General features: G+C 51.4%; 1 protein-coding gene across 1 annotated transcript in view; it reads left to right on the forward strand.

Moving 5' to 3' along the window:
* Positions 1 to 3,655: 3,655 nt before the first annotated feature.
* Positions 3,656 to 24,478, forward strand: part of LOC149992462 (polypeptide N-acetylgalactosaminyltransferase 2-like) — a 102,858-nt gene continuing 82,035 nt past the window's right edge. The window contains exon 1 of the mRNA XM_090263512.1: positions 3,656 to 3,841. Within this exon, the coding sequence (XP_090119638.1) occupies positions 3,716 to 3,841 (126 nt within the window). The 5' untranslated portion in view covers positions 3,656 to 3,715. The remainder of the gene's footprint in view (positions 3,842 to 24,478) is intronic.

Below are 24,478 nucleotides of genomic sequence, written 5' to 3' on the forward strand. Positions count from 1 at the left end.
TGAAGTGATAGCTCATTCTTTGTTTGTTTTTCTTTCCATAATTAATGTCAGAGGTAAATTCTAGTTTGCTTTCATAGATTTTAATGGCTGTCATAAAGCCTACTTTTTATCCTTGCATTTTTTTTTTCCTTACATTTCCCGATGTTACATCCTCCCTCTATCACATCTACAGACTACAGTGGCTTCAGATCTGCTGCCAGGCACAATGGAAATAGACTTCCATCGACTGTATTTCTACCTCCAATGTTGTACTAAATTTAAACCCATGACACTTCCCTTATTCCATATAATTTATAAAATTTTATTCCTCAGACCATTCTTGATACACAAGTGATGTACCATCACCAGGAGTTGAAGCTTTGGCAAGCAATTGTCCTTCTTCGTCTTAGTTAGTGCTCCGGCTTGTTCTACTTAGTTTGATATCAGGAACACAGCTCCTGCTTTTTAGAGTTGGGTTTTCTTTTCTGACCAAATTTGAAAATCTCCTAATAAGTAAATTAGGTCCATCTGTAAATTGATATACTGACTGGTTTGGTCTCAACTCTGTCATATTATATTCTGTTACAATTAATGAATGTATTATGCTCTACTTATTGTGTTACTATTCTTCACTAATTTAAAATAGTTTTCTTAGGGTTTTGGGATAGGGTTTCCAATACTTTAGAAATTTATATTTTGCTTTGGTGTAGTTTTTATATTTTTATATTATCCTTAATCCCTTCTTTGTCTCTTAACTTTTAATTTCTGGTCTGTCCCTTTTCTGTGGTCTCCATGGACTCCCACATGCTGCCTATTTAACAATTCTGTTTTCCTTTTTCTCTCCCCCTCTCCTTCACTTGTTTGTAGTTGGACCTGTTCTAAATTCTCAGGAAGTATAATGTGGAAGTAGTGTTCTTCCACCAATTAAATGCATAAATGCTCTCATTCATTTTGCTGGTTTCTTCGCTTACCTCTTGGTTGGGGAAGCTCATTCTCTAGGAAGGAAATATGACTTTCTCTGAAAATTTTCCCTCTGTTCACATCTGTCTGTCTATAACCTTGATCCCTGAAGTTTGGACACAAAAATCCTTGGCTAGTATTTTCTTTCTTTGAGTTTCTTGTAAATTATGCTCCACCGTTACCTTGCTTTCTCTGTTGTTACAAAGTCTGATGGCAGCCTAAATTACCCCCATAAGCAATTTGATCTTTTTGTCTTTAAAACCGAATACTTTTACTCAGATATATTTTGGAGTTGATAGTTCCAGGTCAGTTTCCCAAGGTATGTGGAAGTTACTTTAGATATGTAATTTAAACTTTCTCTTATTTCTGGGTTATTTGATGGGATTATAGCTTTTTTCAGTTTTATTGAGATGTAACTGACATACAACACTGTGTAAGTTTGAGGTGTACAGCATCATGACCTATCATATATTGTGAAAAGATTACCACAATAGCCATCATCTCATATAGACATATTTTTAAATGTTTTTTTTCCCCTTGTGGTGATAATTCAGGATCTACTGTCTTAATTTTCATATAGTGTTACATATACAGCAGTGTTAACTATAATCATCATGTTGTACATTACATCTGGGATTATAATTCTCTGTCACTGTTTGGAAACGCCAATTATATGTATTTTGGTTCTTCTTTCCTTTCACATCTACCACTTTTTTAAAAAGCAACTTTTTACTTCTTTATTTATCTTATTTTTACTTTCTTAATTTATTGCCATTCTTTAAGGTTCTTTTATATATATATGTTTGAATATATACTCCCTTGGGCACCTTGTAGTCATTCTTTGTTTCTGGGATAATTTTATCTTTATTTTTTAATTTATTTCCTGAATTTGATCAACACTGTTGCATTTCTTCTGAATTTTTGTCTAGTCTTTCCTCAGTTGCTGTATTTTTGATTCTAGTAGCATACATGTATGTGTATGTATGTTTGTATGTCCAAATACATACTTCGTCCAGTTTGATAGTTTGATATGTGGTGTCACAGTTTTCTTCTGCTTCTGTGTTTTATTGGGGGGCGGGTAGAGATCACCAGCTGAAATGTTACAATTCATTTTTTTCATCATAAGAAATGTGGTTAATTTCCCGTTTTCTTTTTACAATAGCTTTGTATGCAGCTGATTTGATGTTTTTGTTATCAAGCATTTTGACACAGGGTTCCTGGTTCACGAATGTTCTTATCTGCATGCTCAAGTACAGTTTTTTTGTAGATAACAGTGGCTGGGGGAGGGAGGCACCATCTTTTATTTCTGCAGTATCTTTAATTTTCCCTCCTTACTTCCTTCTTTTCCTTCTCTGCCAGGCCTCCAGAGGACATCACCCTTTCTCTATTTCTCTGACTTTTCCCAGAATCAAGGCTTCTTCAAGGCTGCCACCTCCTGTCCTGTTCTCTTTCAAACCTCTTTTCTGAATCAAATACCAGGCCTGTGTTCAGTTTTTAGTTCTTGGTGGACTTTCTCTTTATAGAGGGATTTAAGCCTGGGCTTCACTTAAGTCCTTGGCAACAGTGGAAGGGAGCTCCGTTGGAATTTGGTGTCCTTTCTTCTTCTTAAGAAGTAATTTGAAGTTCAGTTTATGGCATTTCCTCTCCTAGTAGCGCTGAAGCTTGTTTGCTTGTGTTCTGTTGAGGATGTGAGGAGATTTAGATTCAGGCAGCTGTCATTATCCTTTAGACCTGGGAGCTCCTGAAATCACTTTTAAAATATCAAGTGCTAAGTAACATTTTCTTTTTTCGTTTCTAGGAACACTGGAAACTTTGTGGTTAGAAGCGCATCATCAGGGGTCCGTAGATTCTGTTACAAGACAGATCTGTCTCCTTGCATCTTTAAAGATGTTGCGTGGGCTAACTCTTCTTTCTTCTTTTAAGAAGGTAATCAATTTAAAAGATTCTAAAATATATATATTGTTTCCCTTCTTCTCATTTCATGTTTACGTCAAACAAAGCAAAACGAAACAAAACCCTGCTATTAAGCGCTGTGTTCATTTCCAGAAAAATGTTCCCTTGGAGACCTCTCAGTTTCTACCTCTAAGACCCCACCTCTGCCTAAATAAATAAATGACACCTGGGGATCATGGACGTTTCGCTATAAGATCAGTCAGAAAACTGCAGCGAGCAGTAGCGAGGTCGGGTCCAGGAGGGGATTGCAGCAAGAGTCAGATTGTTGGGCCACTAAAAGGGACCCTTTTAAGGGTCTCAGGTGGTTCCGAAGAACGAGTCGATAATGTTTGCAGGGTAGCACGAGGCAGCAGTGACCGAGCGTCCCTCCTGCGCGTGCACGTGCGTACGAGCGTGGGTGCGCGCGCTCCTCGGTGGTCCACGCAGCCACCTGTCACTCATGGGGGGGTGGAGGGGTTCGCGGGAGGACGCAGAGGAGGCGGGGAGGCTGGCTCGCCGCAGCCTTGGAGACGCGCTAATCCCCTCTCCTCCGCCCTCGCCCCGCCGCCGCCGCCCGCTGATTGGTCGCCCTTTGCTCCCTGACCCCCTGGCCGCCTCCGGAGCCACCGCTTCCTGCTCAGGGACCGGGCGACTGTCCCGGCCCGGGGCGGAGCTCTGCGCCCAGCGCGCCGCCGTTGCGGGAGCGGGAGCGCGCTCGGAGGAGGAGCCGCGCCGCGCCCTTCCCCTTCCTCCGCTCCGCCCCGGCGCGCCGCGCCCGCCCGCCCGCCGGCCCCAGGCAGCACTCGCTAGCAGCGGCGCCGCGGCCGGCGGCCGAGTGGGGAGAATGCGGCGGCGCTCGCGGATGCTGCTCTGCTTCGCCTTCCTGTGGGTGCTGGGCATCGCCTACTACATGTACTCCGGGGGCAGCTCCGCGCTGGCTGCGGGCGCGGGCGGCGGTGCCGGCAGGAAGGTGAGTGGGCGCCCGCTCGCGGCCCGGCCCCCCCGAACCCGGACTCCCTGCCACCCCCGCGCCTGGCCTTCCCGACGCCGGCGCTGCCCGGAGCCCCCGCTCGGACGTGGCCGCCGGGTACCGAGGGTGGGGGCTCCCCGCTCCTCCTGATCTCTTCTATCCGGACCTCGGCTTGGGCCCCTTGTTCCGGGCCTCCCGCGGAGTCCCCGGGGCAGCGGGCGCACCGGTCCCTCCGCGCTCGCCGGGCTCGGAAGAGGGCCACCCGGCTCAGCCCTGCTGGGCTGGGGACCGCGGATGCCTTTCTTGTCGCCTCCCTTCCCCCTCTGTAGACGTCCCCTCTGCTCCGCATAATTTAAGTTGAGTCTTGTCCGGCAGCCGAAGCCCCATCCCCTGCGGTGGGAAGTTTAGGGGTGCGGGTGCTAGGAAACACAAAAGGGGGTGGGGAGGAGGGGAGGGAGAGGCAGCTGCCTTTCCAGCGTGTCATGTACAGTAGGAGAGAGCAGTCCAAGTTTCTTTTCAGCCCTTTGATACAAGCCGCTGCAAATCCTACCCCCTTCCCCCGTGTCACCCCGCCTGAGGAGGGGGCGCAGTTCTGGACTCTGCCCGTTTCTCTGCCCATTCCTCTGGCGGCGGGGGACGCAGCCAGCCCGGTGTCGTATAAAACGGACCCCTCTGGGCGGGAGTAAGCGGAGGCCACCTTGCCTCTGCGCTCCGAGTGAGGCCGGCCACCGCCATGCCCCGACCTTCCCCTCCCGGGCCCCGCGTTACACTCTCTGCTCCACTTGGCCTCAGCCCTCCCGCGCTGCGTGCACTAGCCCCATTCCCCTGTTACGCCGTAGCCCCTCTTTTAGGAGTGTTTTCGACAGGCCCCAAGGGCCGAGTTATTAGGCCGTGGGGACCGTGTAAGGCGCTCGGGACGGCCCAGCGTTTCGGGAGGGAAACTGAGCGCCCAGAGAAGCCTGAACGGCGCAGTTCTGCGGCCGTGCGCCGGCTGGGGCCAGCAGGGTTCTGGGCTGTGCACATGCTGCCCGTTGGTGGTTGTGGTGTTGGGTGGTTAATAGGTTTTGAAAGCAGCGTTATCTTTTCCAAGATCCTGTAACCCCCGTTCCTGTGACGTTTAGTGTCATCACCAACCCAGGAAATCCTGAGTTAATGGAGGTGGACCATGGGTTGGGCTGGAACCAGGGAATGGTATCCGGAAACAAGCCAAACGGCGTAACTGCAGATGAACAGACTTTATTTAGCCTTCAAGGCCAACCTGTCAGTGTCAGCGTTGAGGTTGGCTGCCTCGGAGGTTCCTTCCTCCCTCCATTCATTTGTTCGTTCGATCGTTCACTGATTCTTAGCTGAAGGTATTAGATGGAAGTAGTGCCTTACTTGATGCTTGGAAAATGTCATGGATTTGCTTTATCTAGCGAGGCAGAAATGAAAATAGTTTTTCCATGTGCTGAATTGGCCTGGCTTGGTTCTGTGCTGACAGAATACTCCTAGCCATTCTCTCTCTCTGTCTCTGTCTCTGTCTCTCTGTCAGTCTCTCTCTCTCTCCTAGAGAGGGAAAAACAGGGGGAGAAAAACATTGATGTGAGAGAGAAACATCCCCCGACTTGGACCAAGCCCACAAGTTAGGCATGTGCCCTGACTGGCAATCGAACCAGCGACCTCTTGCTTTGTGGGGTGACACCTACCCAGCTGAGCCACACTAGTTGGAGCTCTCTCTCTCTTTTCATGCCAAAAACTGTTGTGTATGTACACGAAGTCTCCATTTATTTTCGAATGTTAAAGTCGGTGCTCCCCATAGAAGCAGAGCAGCAGCTGCCATAGTGAAAACTACGGTCACATAAAACCAGAATTATTTCAGAACTGCTTGCCTGTAAACTGTGCCCTGGCAGGGCCACATAGCCCGGTATGCTGGTGAGACCTGGCAGACCTTTCTGTGTTTCCTGCATAAGAAAACCAAACAAATAAGCCGGGCTTGCCGTTTCTCCTTCCCTTGGTTTGCCACTTCCATTAGCGCACGTGGTTAGAAACAGCAAGTGTGGCCTTAGCCTCTGCAGAGGCTGGATTCCCTCCTGGGTGGGCTTCCGCTGTGGGGGGTGCTTGAGGGGTTCTTCCATGTTGACCTCTGAAGTGTGATCTTTCATTAAAAAAAAAAAAAATCCAGGAACTTCTTGTGGACTGGCAGTAGGAAGGTACAAAGACCATGCAGAAAAAAGTGTGGGAAATGAATGATTATATATGCATTGGTGATTTGGGATTCTCTTCTTTATGTCAACCAACCGTAAGATTTAATTCAGGCCCTAGAATGGCTTCGTGATTTGTGGGTTGAGGAAGAGGTGTATAAATGCAGTAGCTTTTGAAATTGCAGGAAGAAGACTCATGAACTCAGTGTGGCGGACGCTATGCTGCTGTAAAAGTGGAAGTCCTGAGGCTTTCTGGAGGGGTGAATAGAACCCTGCTGGCCTGCAGTTAATGATCTGGAGTCTGAAACTGTGCAGTCTTTCCTTCTGAATTGTTTCCATGGATTTAAAGACGAGAAAATCTCTTCAAATTTAGTTCCTCCTCATGATAAAAGGAAATAGGTAGTATTTTAGCTTGTGAGGTATGGACATAAAAGGGTAATGTGGCGCACATGTACAGGCAGAATTTAACTACTAGCGATAGTATTTTAGGTGTCAGTGGACTTATATTTCTTCTCTTGTTTCTTACTATTCAAGTAGAGGCTCTGATTCCATATTTAGCTGGTTTGTCTGTACCCTGAGTTTTTCAGAGGGCACCAGGCTTCACTCTTAGACTTAGTGGGGGGTTGCCTGTCTAGGATTTCTGCTGATTCAGCACCCTTGTCCAGGCTCCTCACTGTGTCCTGCCTGGTAAATAACTCATCTCCATGTGGCAAAACCCAGAAAGCAACTCACCTCGGGTTGCAGATTTAATACACTAAACAGGAGCCCGTGCTGAAAACCAGCCCAGAATTTGCTGCCCTACCTGGGACCCAAGGCTGGGCTTCTGGAGGTGTGCTCAATCAATTCATGCAGCATGCTGTTTAAAGTTCTATTGATTCACATATGTATAGATCCCTCCACTTCCCATAGTTTGCTTTTTCCCTGTAAATTGATGATTTGCACTTCAAGAGTGCCTTTCCTTTGAGCATCTAAATGCTTTAAATTTTTAATCATGTTAAGTCCCCTCCCCTGGGCCTTGGGATGTTGGCGGTGGACGCAGAGGAATTTCTGGTCAAATGAACCTGCTTCTGGGTAAAATGTGGCTGTTTAGGATGGAAAGGGGAGGGCTTTCCAGCCTGTGAAGAGTGATCTCTACTGAAAGAGAGTGTGACCGGTCTCCGACCCCTGACTGTGCTCCCCCCATCTTTGGGAGGTGAGGGAAAGTGAAAGCAGGAGTGTGTGCGGAGGATCCAGGCAGCCCATTCCTGTTCCAGCAGCCTTGCTCAATGGGAGCAAGGGGGTCCCAGGGCGGAGGACCCTGGGCAGGAACTTGTAGGAGGCACTGAGGATGGGGGGCCCTCTCCTTGGACTGGTGAGGGGCCTCACTTGGCTGGAGCATGGTACATGTATGTATAGGGGAGCATTAGGGTATAAAATTGGGGAAGGAGTTTGGGACTAAACTGCACTTTACTTCAAATGCCAAGCTAACTTTCTGGTGTTTCAGTTGGTCCATCATAGGGAACTAGTAATGGTTTTTGAACTGGATAGTGGACTTTCAAATAAAGGGGAATGGCACAAATCTGTTTATTGGCATTGAGTGAGGGTGATGTTCTACTCCTTTCTGCTTGGCAACCTTTACTAATTTGCTGATCCCCTCAGTTTCCTCCTTATGTTTTCCTTGTGGCAGAGACTAACTGCCATTAGCAGGCCGGGGCAAATAGTAGATGCTGAATAAATTGTGTGGGGAGGGAGAGAGAAATAGGAAAAGGAAAGCCTAAATATGCCCTTGAAAATACAGTGAACTAGGAATCATGTGTGTCTTCCTGGTTTCTGGAGAACTGTTCATGTGTTTCTTTTTTTCAATCCCTCATCTATTCCTCCAAGATTTGGTTGGTTCGTCAGGGCCTTGAATGATACTAGGACTGCCGTTCTGTGAAGTGGTCCAGACACCATGCCAGTTCTTGTACCCACTGTGGTGACAGAGTGGGGTTCCCGTCAGTGGGCAGCCAGCAGGACAGTGGGCTGAGGACTCATCTCTCTCTCTGCGTTGGGTGTGTAGACCCTGGGTGTCACTGTGGACGTGTCCCTAAGTGGCAGTCTCCCATGGTGAGACTGGGTTCTCCTGTCCCTACGGCCTTGCTTCTGCTGGCAGGGGAGGTGGCTGTCATCACTCAAGAGTGCATGGTTTGAGGTTGAACACGCGGCTGCCACGCGCTTTAATGGGCATCAGCAGATGAGTGAGCGTGCCTGTGGGTGGATGCGAAGGTGGTGGTGGTGGGGGGCTGCACCACACACCAGCAACAATCAGTTTGGAGTTTAAAGAAATTCCATTTGAGATGAGAGTTGGAGGTTGAGGTGAGGCGGGCAGGAACAGGGAAGACACTGGATAGCCAGAGACTGACGAACTGGCATTGTGATGTGATACAAACTTTTCTCTAAAGAAAACCGGGTTTTCTGCATTCTGGAGTCATGCCGTGGCTTCCTCCGGGTGCTGGGTGCTCAGACATAATGGAAACTGATTGTAACTGATAAACAGTGCAGCAGTAACAAGCTCTCTGCTTAACCCTCCAGCAGATACGAGAGAGAGGCTGCTGTACCCAGCAAGCAGTGGGGTCAGCTTGCTCGGCCTCTGGCGGATCTTGGGGTGGCTGGGAGAGGCCCAGGAAGCTGTTGAAGGTTGTGTGGAGGCTCAGGCCCTCTACAAATCTCTCTGCTCCCAGAGAGTGGTGGGTGTCCTGTCTGGATCAGAGGAAGTGGTCAGAAAAATGGCTAGGGCTGGGGAGACATACACTTATATGTGTATGTAGTTTCTCACCGCTACCGTTCATGTTCTTAGATCCTGTGGGAGAAGGAGGTCAGTCTGAGAAGACATCAATATCAAAGCAGGCAGTGCGGTGCTGCCTGACGTGTAGCAGATCCGGGTGGTTGGCCTACGGAAGGAGGGGCCGGGGCTGCTGGGGCAGAGGCGCAGGCACATGCAGGAGCTGACCCTGGGGTCCTGGCCGAGGTCCAGGGAAGCAGGCTAGGTATCCCCAGAAAACATCTGTGATGTCCCCCAGCTGGCCCAGTGGAATTCATGGGTGAACCTGGCTGAACACGCCCCCACCCCATTTTTCTCCCGTGAACCCTCTTCTGGAAAGTGTGTTTGCATGGATGCTGCTGAGACCTACAAGCCTGTGGATATCCGGAGGAGAAACACTCGTGCAGCCACACAGATTAGAACAGGGTGGAACTTTGATACTGGCTGTAAATAAATTCCACTCTCTCTAGACATCATAGTGCCCTGCGCCCCCAGCTGCCCTGGTCTTCCCTTGGGATTCCTTCTCTGTGATCAGGAACTAAGGAGCTGAAGCCTGTCACCTCAGGGGCCTCTCAGACCCTGCCTCATACCCATGCTCATTGAGGGTCAGTCCAGTGACTGCCAGGGGATTGAGGGAGATGTCACCCGGGTCTCATTTCCATGACCTGAAAGGTCCCCTTTCTCCTGGAGGGAGTCTTTGATTCTGTGTTGCTCCTGGTGATCCTTGGTCCACCATTGTGGTCTTGGAGTCTTGCATCCAGGCTGCCTGATAGCGAGGTTTCTTAGGGGGGAACTCGGGGCACTTCCATGAAGAACCACCTGGTGCCTTCCAGCATAGGCTGGGCTGGCGAGGAGTCCTCCTCCAGCGAGAATGATACTGAATATGCTGGCCCTTGCTCTCCAGCCATCGCATGCCCACAGAGTAGAACTTGATCTTGCTCTCCTGGCTGATGTGAGGAGTCTGATCTTTGGCCATGTGTTTGACCTGACCGATTAATGCAGGGGCGGAGGTACCAGGAAATTTCTGTCCAGCTCACCTGGCCAGTCTAGGGAACTTGTGTCTTTCTCCTTTCTGACCATGTGCCCATTTCTGGGAAACTAAAGCCTGCTTCAGGAGCTAACAAGTCCCCTTCTCTCCTGTGATGCCCTGCCCCAGGCAGGTGGCTCTCTGCCCCTGCTCCACACTGCCTCCCCAGGACCGGGGAGACACTTGGCATTTTCTAATTTAGTCATAGCCAGTAATGTGGGCCTGGGAAATGGGTTATCTTACGTGGGTTTCTTAGCATTTGCAACATGGATGGCAGTGATTCATTGTGTTTGGATTTGAAAGAAACCCCAAGTGGTCACATAATCTAGTTCTTGGGCTTGCACTGGGAAAGCTTTTCTTGACATTGGGAGTTATGTGCACCATGCCCCTGTCACGAAGCCACTGCGGAGGGGTGACTGTCCAGATGTAAAGTGGCCTGGTCATTCGTGGCCCAGCCTGCCTTGTTGGGCCACCTGCCCCAGGGACTATCCCTTCACCTCTGCCCTTCTGTGGTCTCTCTCAGTTCTGTCCTGCCTGCCATGTGTCCTGCCAGTGTTCGTGGTTTCTTGCTGGGGAACCGACCCTTTGGGAGGTGGATAGGCCAGGACAGCTGGGGATAGAGCTGCCAAATTTCCAGAGCTCAAATCAGGACTCACATTTTGGCAGGGACGGGTACTTGGGGGCAGTGGTGGCTCTAGTTCTGGGTTCGCCACCTTGACCCAGTTGACACTTTGAGCTGGATAATCATGTGGGGCTGCCCTGTGTTATAGGACAGTAGCAGCTTCCCTGACCTCCGGCTAGATGCTGGAGTCCCCCCCACATCAGCTGTGACAACTGACAGTGTCCCCGGCATTGCCAAGTGACCCCTGGGAGGCAGACTCACCCCTGATTAAGAACCACTGCTGCAGTCGGTCAGTGTGTTAACTCAGATTTCTTTTTTCCTCCCTGGCACCTTTATGGTTAGACCTTCACAGAGAAGGCTGGGCTCTCCGGGGCCTGGGAAAGAGTTTTAACTGAGTAAGCATACTGTTAGCCCCCACTGTGTGCAGTCACAGTCCTAGTGCTTTACAGATATGAACTCACTGCCCTTTCACCGATGAAGACTGAAGCACAGAGAGATTAAGTAACTTTCCCAAGGCTCCAGAGCTAGTAGCGGATGGCAGAGCAGGGGTTTTCTAGAGGGGAGATCTCTCCCCTGGGTCTTCAGAGACAGTGGCCTTATTTGCAGCTTGTGGGTTTGTGCCAGCCGCTGGTGTGGCCGTGGCTTGCTCTCGACGCCCGGGCTGCCCGCGCCCGCTCCTTCGGCAGTGCCTGCGTCCTGCGCTCCGTGCTGGCGCCTTCTGGGAAAACACCGGGAGCAGGTGGCCCAGGCGATGCTCTGGCAGTCTGTTCTGCTCTTTTCTTTTTTACCTTCTGCTCTGTGAAATGTTTCCTGTGCTCTGGTCCTTCCCGCCTCTGCCTGTCCGGAAGGCGGCAGGCCTCAGCTGCCCCGTCGGGAGCAGAAAGGAAGCAGGCCGGTCCCTTTCATGCCTTCTTTCAAGGAGTATTTCTTGGGCTCCTCCTATGTGCCAGGCACTATTTGGGATACAGCAGTGAATGTAACAAATGCACCTGCATTCGCAGGACTTCCCTTCTGTGGGGGGTAAGACAAAAACACGACTGATGAGGGAATTGTAAAGTGTGACAAAAGGTGCTAAATGCCGTGGAGAAAAATCAGAGCAGCGAAGAAGTTAGGGACTGGGTGGAGGGGTGGTTGCAGGGGGATTGCTGGTCCTGCAGGCTTCCTGGGCAGGGGAGCGGGAGCAGGTCTGACAGATGCGCAGGGGAGCTGGCTCCGCTCCAGCGCAGCCCCCGGGGCCGGCCGTGCCCTGCCTTTTGGCGAGCTCTGCCCTCCTCGGGTTCTTCTGTAAACACTTGAGCCAGTTTTCTTTCCCGAGGGCTGTTGCCTTTGGTTTGTCTTCCCCATCATGTGGGGCTCTTGGGTCTTGTATTCTTGCCCACAGGGTGTCCTGGGCAAAGTGCGTATTCATTTTAGCGAAGGTGGGTCCCGTCCTCCCGAAGCTCCTTCTCCCACTGCAGCCTGGGGCGGACTGAGGTACCTGCGGGTTAATTTGCTCATTGATGTAGTAGAAGGTGCTTGGGAGCAATCTTGTTGCGTGACTTCTGAGCTGATCTCCACGATGTGCTAAGTTAGGCTGGGGGAGCATCCATTGTCCGTCAATAGGCATGCCATTAAATCTCATCGCACTGCACATTTGTAGGGCTTTCCACACACATTATCACTTAATGAGAACTCCTCACTCGTCCTCATGCCCCCGCTAGGCACAGAATGTCCTCGTCATGTTATCCCTGCGTGTTACCATGGGCGCAGGGATGCTGATTTCTGCAGGAAACCGGAGGTCAGAAGCCTGCCTGGTCCCTCGGCTTTGGAGAGGCTGTTCTTGGCAGTGTGGACGACATCGAGGCGCTGTGATCTATCGTATTTGTGGAGAATAAAACGGGCATGTGACTTTACAGCCCACAGCCACTTTAGGGAGGTGGGATGGTGGGAAATACAGGTCCTCCTGGTTCTCAAGAGACAGCATCCAGCTGCTTTCCACAGAAGCTGTTGGCATTTATGAGGGTCATTAGAAGCTTTATGGGGTTATGTGCCATGCCTCTGGCAGGTTTCTGGACAGAACAGCTGGAACATTATATGGACGGATGCAAAGAAAAGGCGATTTTAAAGACCGTCAGATTCCAAAGCAGCTGCTGAAGTTTTTCGTGTGAGCTTCAGCGGCCAGCCGGGGGGTGAGCTCTCTTTTCCCTGAAAGTTGCTGCTTAGGAAAGACGACACCCTTCAAATGAAGGGTCTGTCTGAGCTGCCTCGCCGTGGGAGAGCCTGAGGAGCTGGTGTGGATTAAAGGCCTGCATGTTGCAGATGCCCGTGAATTAAGCACTCTGTTATCAGGATTTGGTGAGTGGGTGACTCTACTCTTGTGTCGGGAGGATTTGTATGGCAGTCCTGGATGATGAGCTGGTTGGCCCAGCGAGGGATGCCTTCCAGTCTCACTGTTTGGTCCTTCCTGCCTCCAGGGCTTTCCCATTGACCTAGATGTTGAGCTTTTGCTCTGTGACTTTCAGAAGGCTTACCCCCTTTTCCTGTCTTTCCATTTTCCACTTTCGCCCCTTCCTGGTCCCCTGAGTCGCAAAGCTCACTTACTTGTTTTACTTCCTGTCTCACTTGATGATCACTGATTCTTCTCGTGTCTGGAATACACCTTTCTTTCATCAAATCTAAGATGCCATTATTTGTAAGGCCATTATTTTACGTACCAATAGAGAGGAAAAACCACTGTTCATTGAACTGTGTCACAGTGGTTTCTTTATCAGCTAATGTTTTATTTTCTACAAATTAAAAAAACTCCTATAGGCTTAATTAAACATTGATTTTTCCATATATCAGTCTTGTGCGAAGACAAAAGGTAACTGTACCTGAAACACATGGGGTAGGTGTTCCTAAAACTTATTCTAAGTCATGCTCTCTGCCGCCAAGATCTTTGGTGATGCAGCATTTCCTAAAAATTCATAAATGGGCTAAGTGACCTTGGGTCTTGGCTCTTTAACAGAGCTTGGCTGGTATGTAGAGTTAGCCAACTTTTGATTTTCCTGTGAATGTTGCCTGACTCCCTAGTTCACCATCCACTGCTGTCCCACTTGGTTTGGTTTGTAGGGATGACAGGTACTTTACTGTTTCTGAGATTTTCTTCCAGGCCACTGACATGCATCCTGCAGACTTGACTGCTTATGTGCCGTGTCTGTGGCAGGTGCGTCGTGGCCCATGCCTGGCCCACCGCATGGTATAGCGTCTTCTACCATGGCATGCTTCCCAATTTCATGTTAAACTGTTGGGGGGAAAAGTATGTGTTAGAATTGAGTTACAGTGTTTCTTTTTCTCATGCATCAGATTACTCATCTCTCTGAGAACTCAGCCCCAGGCCTCCTGTCCCTGGCTAAGGAGAGTGGGGGCCCTTACTGAGACACGTTCATCTGCATCTGTTTGCTCCCACGCCCCAGAATCCACGGAAACAGAAGTACTTCCTGCTTTTTCTCTTTGAGAGATCAGCAGCCAAGGAGCATGAGCCCATCAGAAACGTTTATGAGCATTTTCTATCAGTGAGTTCCCCTGCTGAGTTCTGGGATCTGCAGTGGTGAACAGGACACATCCAAAAATACTTCAGTTTGTATCTACAAAAGATAAGAATTTTCAAAAAACATAACCCCAGTGTCATTATTGCCACTAATAAAGTTAACGATAGTGCCTTAAATTTCATCTGCTGTCCAGTTCCTACTCAACTTACTGTTAGTGATTTTTTAAAAGACTTTCTCTAGTTGGTTTGTTCAGTGATTGGGAGCTCCCTGCAGGAATTCCCCCTACACCGCCAGCCTGGGTGCCCTACAGTTCCACCCTGTTCTGACCATCTACCCAGAGATGGCATCAGATCCCACAGGTGAAGGGCCCAGTCCTCCAAGCCTGCCTCTGTTTTAGATGCCAATCACAAGTCCAGGTGGTCCCCTGTGCTTCTGTCACTCTGGCTATAAACCAGAAGTTTCCAGGATCCCTCTTTTGGCTCCATTACTTTGCTAGAGCTGCTCACAGGACTCAGGAAGCGATACAATGGGTGAGGTCCCAAATAAAGAAGCTTCTGTTCTCATGGAGCCTGGCGTGATGGCATGTAGACACTCTCTGAACCTTCTCCTTTGGGGTTTTGATGGAGGCTTCATTCCAGAGGCACAAGTGATTAAGTCATTGGCCATTGGCCATTGATTTGACCTCCAGCCCCTCCCCCTCCCCAGAATTCAGTGGGTGGGATTGAAAGTTCCAGCCCTCTATTCATGGTTGGTTCCCCTGGCAACTAGTCCCCCATCCTTAGGTGGTTTTCAGAAGTCACTTCCTCCACATGAACCCAGCTGTGGTAGAAAGGGGCTTGTTGTGAATAACAGGACACCCTCTCACCTTCTCCGCCTGAGTGATTTCAGGAACTGAGGACGAGACACCAAATATGACAAAAGAAGCTGCCATGGCCCTTCTCATTCAGGAAATTCCAAGTGTTCGGGAGCAGTGAGCCAGGAGCCGTGGATGATGTCCAAATACATAATTCTTACAAATCACAATACCGCAGCCAGTAAATACACGCACCCACACCCTCCGTCTCACGTGATTTAGGAACACCCCGTGGCGATGCTTTCCCAAGGATGCTTCGGAGTTGCCTAAGATCCTGAGTTGTCCCCCATGTCACCAGGAAGAGGTTCTTACGTTTGGTACCATTGCTCTATAAGGATTGTGCCAGTTCCTTGGAAGTGGCTGATTCGGGTGAACGTTTTGGCGCTGGGGTGTCGGTGTAGGTGGTTTGTGAGACCGCTGGCCCTCAGCCAGACTGCTCAGTGGCCCAGAGACCCTGTCGCCCACCACGGTTTGCTGTAGGTGCTTTATGTTGAGTACCCCGTTCTCATATAGCGCCTGGAGGGCAGCAGAAAGCCTGTCTCTGTCCAGTCTTTCTGCCAGCTTTGCTTCCACTGCCCTGGGCAGTTTTGCTTGTTCTCAGGAACAGTCGATTAGGAGCTGTGGGTGATTTGGGAAGGTAGGTGGGAGACCTCCAATAAACATATTATTTCTTTTTGTCTCTGCAACAGGATATCACTGCTAAAGCCTCACATTTTGCCTTGTATTGGTCAGTGAGAGATTTTCAACAGATATATGGTACGGCATATTTTCTGTGGGAGAGGTAATTCCTGGTACTTGAATTTCTATCAGCCTTGACACCGAATGACTGAAACCTCATGGAGCTGTTGCCGATGGGTCTTGATTTCAGCACGCCTGGGAGATGGGCAAGAACTGGCCACAGTCCCGGTTTTCAGTGGCCCCGGTGTTGCGGACATGCCCCCAGGTCACGCAGGAGCACAGCTGGGGCTGGAACTGTAACGCTGCCCCACTTGCTAAAAACTGGCTTTGGAGCGGGTCCTGGTGTTTGAGCTCAGTTCCCGAGTCATCAGCAAGTCACAAATGGCAGGTTTCTCTGTGGTCGATGCTGATTGGTAACTTCTGGCCTGCAAAGTGCCTATTACTGGGGCCAGTGATCTGCCCCGTGGCCTTTGTTATGGCAAACTGCTGGTGGGGAGCCGGCGGGGCCTGGTCTGGGTTCTCGGGTGTTCTGAGCTCCAGGCCTGAGGCTGGGCAGCATTGAGGGCCACAGATTGGCCATCCGGGCCTCATCAACGGGCTTACAGAGGCAGCGGGGCCTCACGTGGGACCTCCGGTGTGGAGGGTGTCCGGGCTCTTCCTCCACCTGTACGTGGGTAGCTTCTAGGCTGCACACTGGTCGGCAGGAAGAAATAACGTGGGTCACTAAACATTTACCTCGGAAGATGTGAGTTGGGGCTCTTTTGTTTTCAAAAGGAAAGGAAGGGAGATCAAGTTTGCCCATCCCTGGGGATAAATCTGTCAGATGTCATTTTTATAGTAGTGTTTGTACTTCATACATGGTTTTGTAGTTTAAAGAGTGTTTTTTTCCCTACCCTGTGGAGAGCACGTGGTGGTGTTTTGCTTGAGCTGGCCCAGAGGGTATTTCTCATGATCTAATCAGCCTGATTTGTCATTCCGGCAGTGGAGAGCACTGGGCATCTGTACCCACGGCACCACGGTCGTTTGAAAGCGAAGCTTTCCTCAGTGCTGCAGGGTTTTGCACGGGGGAGGAAGGAGGAAGCTTCTGTGGAGGGCTGGTCTGTGCCCAGGGCCTGAGCTGCCTGCAGGGCTGAGTCTCCCCTGATTTCCAGGCAACAGTAGCTCTGCCCACTGAGCCACCGAGGTGCTGGTGTTGGCTGGCGAGTGCCGGGCCAGCTCAGTGGAGCCTCGTTGGGGCATTTGGAAAGCACCTTGCCTGGGCCTGGGCCTGGCCTTGTGGGTCAGCCCGGCAGACCCTGGCACTGGTGCAGGACAGCTCTTGGCGGGGCACTTGGGTCTGGGGCGACCGGGCCAAGGGGGTGTGTAACAGAGGGGCCGTGGGCCTGTGTTTGAATTCTGGCTTCTCCAGTTAGCTCTGTAAACGCAGGCAGGCGACTTAACCCCTCCGGGCCTCCGTTTCCTCATTTACCTACCATCGGGATGTTCAATGAAGAATAAATCAGAGCAGAGCTTGGTGCACATGTTAGTGCCAACAGCTGATGTTGACGTGAACTCTCGTGTTGTTTGAGCAGGAGGTTCTGCTCCCCGAGCTGAGTGGGGGCTCTCCTGCGTGGTTGGCATTCATGAGCCCAGCGGCTCCTGTGCCCACAAGAGCCAGTCTTGCTCTGCCGTGTTGAAGCAGACGAGTCTGCTGCCCAGAAAGCAGCTCTCCCTACTGCATGACCTGGCCTGGGACCTTCATCTGGGAAGGAGTGTGAGGACGGGCGGGACTCCTGAAGGCCTTGCTCCTTCCTTGGTGAGGAAGCTGAGCCCCGGAGAGGGTGGTGAGCTGGTCAGGGCCCAGGGGCAGCGGTGTGGGTGCCAAGCGGACGCCTGGTCCAGCTGGAGGAGGAGGCAGGAAGCTGGGGACCAGAACCCCTCCCTGGTGTGTGGTGCCAAGGGATTATTTCCCAATTTTATACTCTTTATCTTTCATAACTTGTCTTTGGAAATTATACCGGGGTGTGGTTTTTAACTATGTGACTATATAATTAATTTTTAACTTCAATTGGTTATTGGCTCTTTCAATATCTTGAGCTGTTATCTGAATATAGCATGTTCTTTGAAAACTTTTCCATGAGGTTTTAATTAGTAAACATTCTTTCGGTTTCCTTAGCTCAGTGTCTGGCTTGCTTTTGAAACCATGGTGAGTGACGAGTGGAGGACAAACTCATAACTGTGGCCACACAGCAGAGCCCGTGCAAGGGCCGCGGACCAGCTCTGTCCATCAGCACGGTGCTCGCAGGGCCTCTCTGATGCCTCTAATTAAGGCAGCTCAGGACTAGATTGCAGATTAACAGATAAACTGTGCAATGGTTTCAGGAGGAGTAAGCCATACAGAAGCCCGGACACCGGGTCACAATAACTCAGCGAGCCTGGCCGCGACGTCAGCCCCAGGCTCACGTCCTGCTCGCCCGCCTCCGTTCCCTCAGCTGTGAGAAGAGGGTTGATGGGCATCGGGGATGATGGGGGGGACACTGATGCGGGTTAGCGGGGGCCCACTTTTGTTCTGCTGCACGTGAGCACTCTCCTCTCCTGCAGGTGCTTCTGGGGTGACCTGGACAAAGGGGGCTCGCTGGAGGCAGACACCAGCTCCATGGTGACATGAAGGCGTGACTCGTTGCACCAGGGATGCAAATCAGGCGCAGGAGCCCCTGTGGGGGAAGCCTTCCCTGCCCTCGCGGTCTGTGTCCCTCTCTCTCTGGGCCCTATGGGACCGTGGCGGTCCCGGGAAGGTCCTCATTTCTTCGAGGTGAAACTGTGGCACCGAGGTCAGAAGTGTCATATTTGGGTTACCTTTTTAAGAGATAGTGATTGGTCAAAGTGCAGTGTACGTGCCCGGGACACTGTGAGCAAGGCTGAGCCAGTGGATTACTGGAGTGACAGAGTGGGCAGTTATTTCACGGGTGTCTGGCTTCAAGTCCTGCTTTGCCTTGGCAGGGCCTGGGCAGCCAGCCCGCCGCCGTGAGGTCCTCTGCTGCTCCCCTCTCCCCACAGGTAGCTCTCCTTGTCCCTCCCCTCAGCGCAGAGCTAGGGGACAGTCTGACTTAGGTACCTTCCCTAGTTTCTGGGGCATTTATTTGTTCCAGGGAAGGAGTGCTGCAGCTGTGAGAAGGAGAATTCTTTTTCAGAGGTCTGCACACGTAGAAATAGTGGACAAAGCCGAGAAACCTAGCCGTCCAAGCTGACAGGAAGCACAGAACATCCACATTTTAGTGCTAACAAGACAGCCAGGGTGATGAAGCAGCGAGCTGGGATGACGGAGCGGGGAACTAGGATGACGGAGCGGAGAACTAGGATGACGGAGCGGGGAGCTGGGATGATGGAGTGAGGAGCTGGGATGATGGAGCGGGGAGCCCGGATGATGGGCCAGGGAGCCCAGATGATGGAACAGGGAGCTGGGGCGGTGGAAACAGGCCAAGAGATGACCTTAAAAAGTGGCAGCATGTTGAAATGTTTTAAGATTTAGAATCCCCATTTTAAGGCACTGGTCTCTGCTCTCAGAAGTCTGGCTGGCTGGTAAATGGTGCCCAGAGAGTGTAGAAGGAGATAGTTAGCTTTTGGCATTTAGTGTCTTCAAGATGATAGCAGTGGGGACTCAACGAGTTTATTCGGTGGCTCTGAATGGCAAGGGGAGGGGGGCGACTGCCTGTCCTCTCATCTGTGTGCGCGTACTGAGGGGAGTAGAGCCTGGGACAAACCAAGAGAGGAACCCGGCCACGCGCAGGCCTGACCTCTTCTCCACCAGCCCCCAGATGTTGGGCTGTGCGCCCCTGGGTGGGGGGTTGGGGCGCTGCATCTCTGGGACCCTGCTGATTTATTCAAGGGCAGGGCTCACAGTCTCCTGTTGTTCCTGGTCCCCACCATGTGCCCCTGTCAACACCTCAGACTTCCCTAACCTGCGGAGCATCTCGATGCAGTTTTTATTTGATCGCCTGCATTCTGCTAGACCAAGAGCAGACCCATTTCTGCTCTGCTTCCTCTCAGAGATTTATTAGCATCCATGCTGTTCCGGGCCCAAGGGAGGCCATGGAGAGCAAGGCGGATGTGGGCCTGGGGACATGCATTCGCAGTCTGGGAGGGGTGTGAGGTGAGGACCCTCCAGTCCCTACCTGAAAGTGCTAATGGAGCTCCGGGGGTGGGGGACTCAGATAATTATCAGGAAGCGCTGAGGAAGGGACATTTCAGGGAGAACTGTTGATTGCAAGGATCCAGCCCTGCACATGCGGTGGAAGACTGTCCAGGCACGGAAGTCATGTGCAGAGGTCCTGGAGCCAGAATGAACTTGGCATGTTCAGGCAGCCAAAGCCGAAAGCAGGCCCACGAATGGAAGCATGGTCAGTGAGTAAGACGTGTCAGTGGGTGGTCGGGACATGTAAGCATTTAGGAATCTGTGTGTGTCATCGTGTTCCTTGGATGTGGCTCAGCACCCAGCACGTGGTGGCTGCTCTGTTCATGCTGGTGAGTGAGAGGAGGCTCACGCTGGCGGGGTCACCCTGGTGGGCATGGCCTCGAGCCTGGGCTCAGCGGAGGGTCTGCTCCTGGGGAGCCTTGCCACAGTTATAACAGATCCTGGCCCCTGCCGTCCCTGTCCCTAGGCTGCTCTGCCGGGTGACCTAGGCTTGGGCTAGCCAGTCATGTTGCCCTTACCTTACCCTTTTCGCACGGAGTCTCCAGTCTGTAACAGCCGCGGTCTCCCGGAGGAGGTCACGGTGGGGAGCCGCCATCCTTCCCAGGTGCAGATGTGGCTTTTCCCATCATGCCACGTGAATGTGGACTTAGAGGGGACTAAAGCGTCTGTCTACCTTTTCCTCCAGAAATGCTGCATTGCCGTTGCAGCCCAGCGGGCCCCAGCTGTCTGTGCAAGCTGAGCTGTTACATCACGGCACGCTAATGGGTGGGGGTGCTGTGCTGCTCCGCCTCGTCTGAGGGGCGGAGGGAGGCTGCCGGGATGCTGAGGTACAGGGCACAGGTAACGAGCGATGGAATTACACCTTGTTTTTAAGTAGCCCAGGCCCTTCTGCCAGCATTTAGGGAAGTGGTTTTCCTTCTTCATCCTCCTCCCACCAGTTCAGCGTCCCCAAACGGTCCTGGAGGGTATCTTACCAGCCACCTGGGGAGAGAGGCTCCCGGGAAGCCTGCCTGTTCACGGGACTCACTGCCAGATGCTCTTTGACTCATTACATTCCGGAGTTTGGGGACCGCCCACCCTGACGGGTTATTTTAATGCGCTGCCTTGGATGGCCACTTACGGGATGGAACTGTGTCAATACGCCACAGATTTCTGGTGTAGGGGGTTGGGGGTGGGTTACTCTGTGCGATGTTGGGGGCATCACTGGCAGTACTTGCAGCCCATGCGGTGGGCATACAGTTTGTTCACACCTGAGTCCGTGCCCTGAGGTAGCTGGATACTCTGTCCCTAAAGGGAGCACGCTCTCCAGTAGCTTCTGTTGGAACACCTCAAGCAGACTGCGAAGGGGTTGAAGCCCACCTTCCAAGTGAAGGTGAAACTGGAAAAGTCAGCATTCATGCTCCCTGTCACCTACGAGACCCAAGAAGCAGAGACAGGGATTGAATCTTGATGGACGCTTTATTCAGATGGTCGACAATCTGAGAAGACAGCGGGTTTGTACCCTGACAGGCTGTCTTAAATTCCACTATAAACAGGCCCTTTTTATAAGGAGAAGAAAAGTGTAGGTAAGGGGTTTGGAATTGAGGGAAAAAGTGAATCAGATAAAAGCTGCAGCATTCTTTCATCTGAGCCCTGGGCGGTGGCTGTCTCACCCTGGAGCACAGTGGCTCAGATAAAGTCCTCTGATAGCTTGCAGGCCCCCTGAGGCACACAGGTGGATCTGCTTATGGTCTCCTGGAGTCAGGGTGGGTCGTATCTCCAGTTCCTGAAACAAGAGCTTTTTACGTACACTGATCACTAAGTTTATTAGCTATTACCCGAAACTAACATTTGTCCCTCATTTGAGTCCCCCATCAAAGAGGAATGCAGGTGCCACCAGAAATGCACTGAGCCACGGGAGAGATCTGCCACTCCATGGAACGCAGAGAAGGACTTGGTATTCTTAGGGTGCAAGAGGAGGAACTGAGGACATTATGTCCTCAATTACTTTGAGTTTGGAGGTACAGAATAATATGAGACCCCGGGGGATGGCATCTGAAGTCATAGGAGCAAGAGCTTGTAAGTGGCTGACAGTGGTTAGTGATACATGTGTCACTCTGCCCTGGGCTGGGAAGTGGTTAGTCCAGCCTTCAGGACCCAGCAGAGCCCCTCCTCCTAATGCCACCAGCTCCTTGTGTGGGTTGCAGGGGGCAGTGCCTAAGGCAAGGGAAGGTAGGCAGCCCAGGAAGGGGGCAACCTTGGGAGACTTCCCTGAGACTTACCCTTTGGAGACTGGAGCTTTCTCTTTTGACATTTTTTTGGAGTGTTCTTACGGGCCAAGGAGGAAGACAACCTTAAAATGAGCTGTTTTCTTTGTGTGCTAAAGGATTTATTTCCCTTTTCACTCTTTGTTCCTCCTCCTCCATTTTACCCAACACAAGACATAAGTTCTGCAGAAACAGGGGTTCAGTTGAGGACTGAATTTCCTGGCTTGGCTCTCTGGCTTGGAGCTGTGAATAACTCAATATTAAGAAACGTGTTCAGAACACAGCACTTCCTATCCAGCTAGCCGTGTGTCTGCTGTGCTTTGGGGAGCACTGTGGGGGACGCCGAGAGTGTGTGGTGCAGAGGTGGCGTGGGCGGCCCCGGGCTCAGCCCTGCTTCCTACTGTGTGTCCTTGGACAAGTAGCTTTCTAAGTCTCTGTCACTTCCTCGTAGGTGGAGATCATGACAGGCCTACTCCCTGGAGCTCTGGTACAAGGATCACAGGGGATGTTGCCTGTCAAGGACTTATCACCCTGTGCTCAGTAAAGAGAGCGTGTATGTGTGTGTGTGTGTGTGTGTGTGTCCTCATCTGGCAAGTCATTTCTGTCTGCAACTGCAGGCACATACACTTGTGCACCTGGGCACACACACCTTTCCTTTTTCCTGGCCAGAAAGGTGCGTGTAAGTCGTTTTGTTAGAACTGCAAACGTAGTCTTGGAGGTCAGCATGCTTTTTACCCATCCCAGACAGAAACATATTTCACCTGGGAAAGTGCCTGGAGAGGTGGCCTCCCTCCTGTGGCAGGTGCCAAGCAGCGTCTGGCCCAGCCCCTTCCCACCTGCAAGCACTGTCCCGGAGAGAAGGCCCGGCCTGCTGGGGCCTGCCAGGTCTGCATACTTTAAGAGCTGCCACATCTGATGACTAGTACTAATTGCTGAATTCACGAGTGAAAGGCAGGGTGAAGGAACCTGCCTGTCGATGCCCTCGAATGACTGCAGGAGGGTGAGATTTCGAGGACTGCAGCAGCCGCAGACTCCGCTCCCCTCTGCCCCCTTTCCTTCTCCCCTGTGTCTTAATTGGTTTTCCACCCAGCTTGTCTTCCCTTTCCTCCTCTCGGCCCCCACTCCCACCCCCACTGTAGCCCAGTGGGTTTCAATCAGGCCATTTTTAAGGAACGTGTGGGGAGATTTTAAAAATGCGGATGCCCAGGACCTACCCTGTTCCCGTTAAATCAAAACATACACTTTAGAAAAGGTTTCCAGGATACTCTCATGCAGCTGGGGTTGGGAACAGAGGGGTCAGGAAGGCATTACTGAGAGTTGCCATCTTTTCGCAGTCACTGCTAAAAACCACGGTGGAGGTGCCCCGGTCTGTCCCATGGCCCTGAGCATGGCTGGCCTTCTCTTTCGGGAGACTTGGCGCTTGCTTTTACATTCAGAGGTGAACGTCGGTGGCCTCTAATGGAGAGCCATTGGCTGACTTACTAAATGATGCTCTCCGTCATGAGCCGTTATTCTGGAAGCCCCAAGAAGCTGGCTCTTTTCTATAAGAATAATGAACGGCAGGTTCAAAAATGACAGTTTAGAGCTGAAAGAACACACAACTCTTCTTACAGGCTCTGGACTGAATGAATATAGAGTGCGGACTGGGGTCTTCAGCAGTTGAGCAATCACGGGCTTTCTTTTTCTCTGTTATTTCAATCCAGGGTTTGTTTGCTGTTGTTCTGACCACATATGTGAGCATCAGTGACCAGGAGAACGTAATTCTCCAGGAAAAAAATCATTCCTTGCGTGGCCTGTTGTGGGTCATGCGCCTGCTGATTGGACATGATGGGAGCTTTTTCACGGCTAGAGGACACTGACTTTGCTGTCCAGCTGCCTGTGAGCCACTTGTCTTCTGGCGAGAAATAAATGACTGTCTCCTGCAGTCTGACCCAGTGCCCGTGGTGATGCTGAGTGGCTCTCATGGCGGGTGTGCGCGTTGCAGGGAGCAGACCCTCCAGCCGAGCTTGCTCCTCCTCTCCCTGCAGGCGTGAGCCTCTGGGGGGCTGGGGGTGGGGTCAGGGCATGCTTGTAGAGAGGCTGAGTGGGGCATGAAGGGGTGGACGGTGCTTCTTAGGGTCCTGGACTGTGTTTGTGTGTAAAACATTGGTAGAAACAGTTAAGGCTAAAATGGTTTTCTTTAAAAGACCCGGCACATTTCCCAGTGTGTAAATCTCACGTAGGCACATTTGTGGTTGAAACGAGCAGCCACCAAGCTGTTTCAGACTGAGCTCCTAGAGAGAGTGTGGCCACGGGGCTAGGCTTTCCCTTGGGTTTTAGGGGTTTGGAAACTCAATTTCATTAGTTTGCCCAGGAAGTGACAGTCAAGAGACCAGGGTTCACGTGACGCGGAATGGCAAGCCGTTGGTGCACAGGCGCACAGGTTCATCAGGTGGCGACCAGCAGGTGCCTGGGTCAGCAGGCCCCTGGGTGCCCACAGCTCTGCTGGGCTGGCAGCTGCCTGTTCTAGAAGCTCCTCAGTCTGTGGAAGCTAATGACTTGGCCTCCACCATTCTAGGGATATTTCTGTGTG

Source organism: Furipterus horrens, unplaced genomic scaffold (genome assembly GCF_987537825.1).
Source record: "Furipterus horrens unplaced genomic scaffold, mFurHor1.1.pri manual_scaffold_15, whole genome shotgun sequence".
Taxonomy (NCBI): Eukaryota; Metazoa; Chordata; class Mammalia; order Chiroptera; family Furipteridae; genus Furipterus; species Furipterus horrens.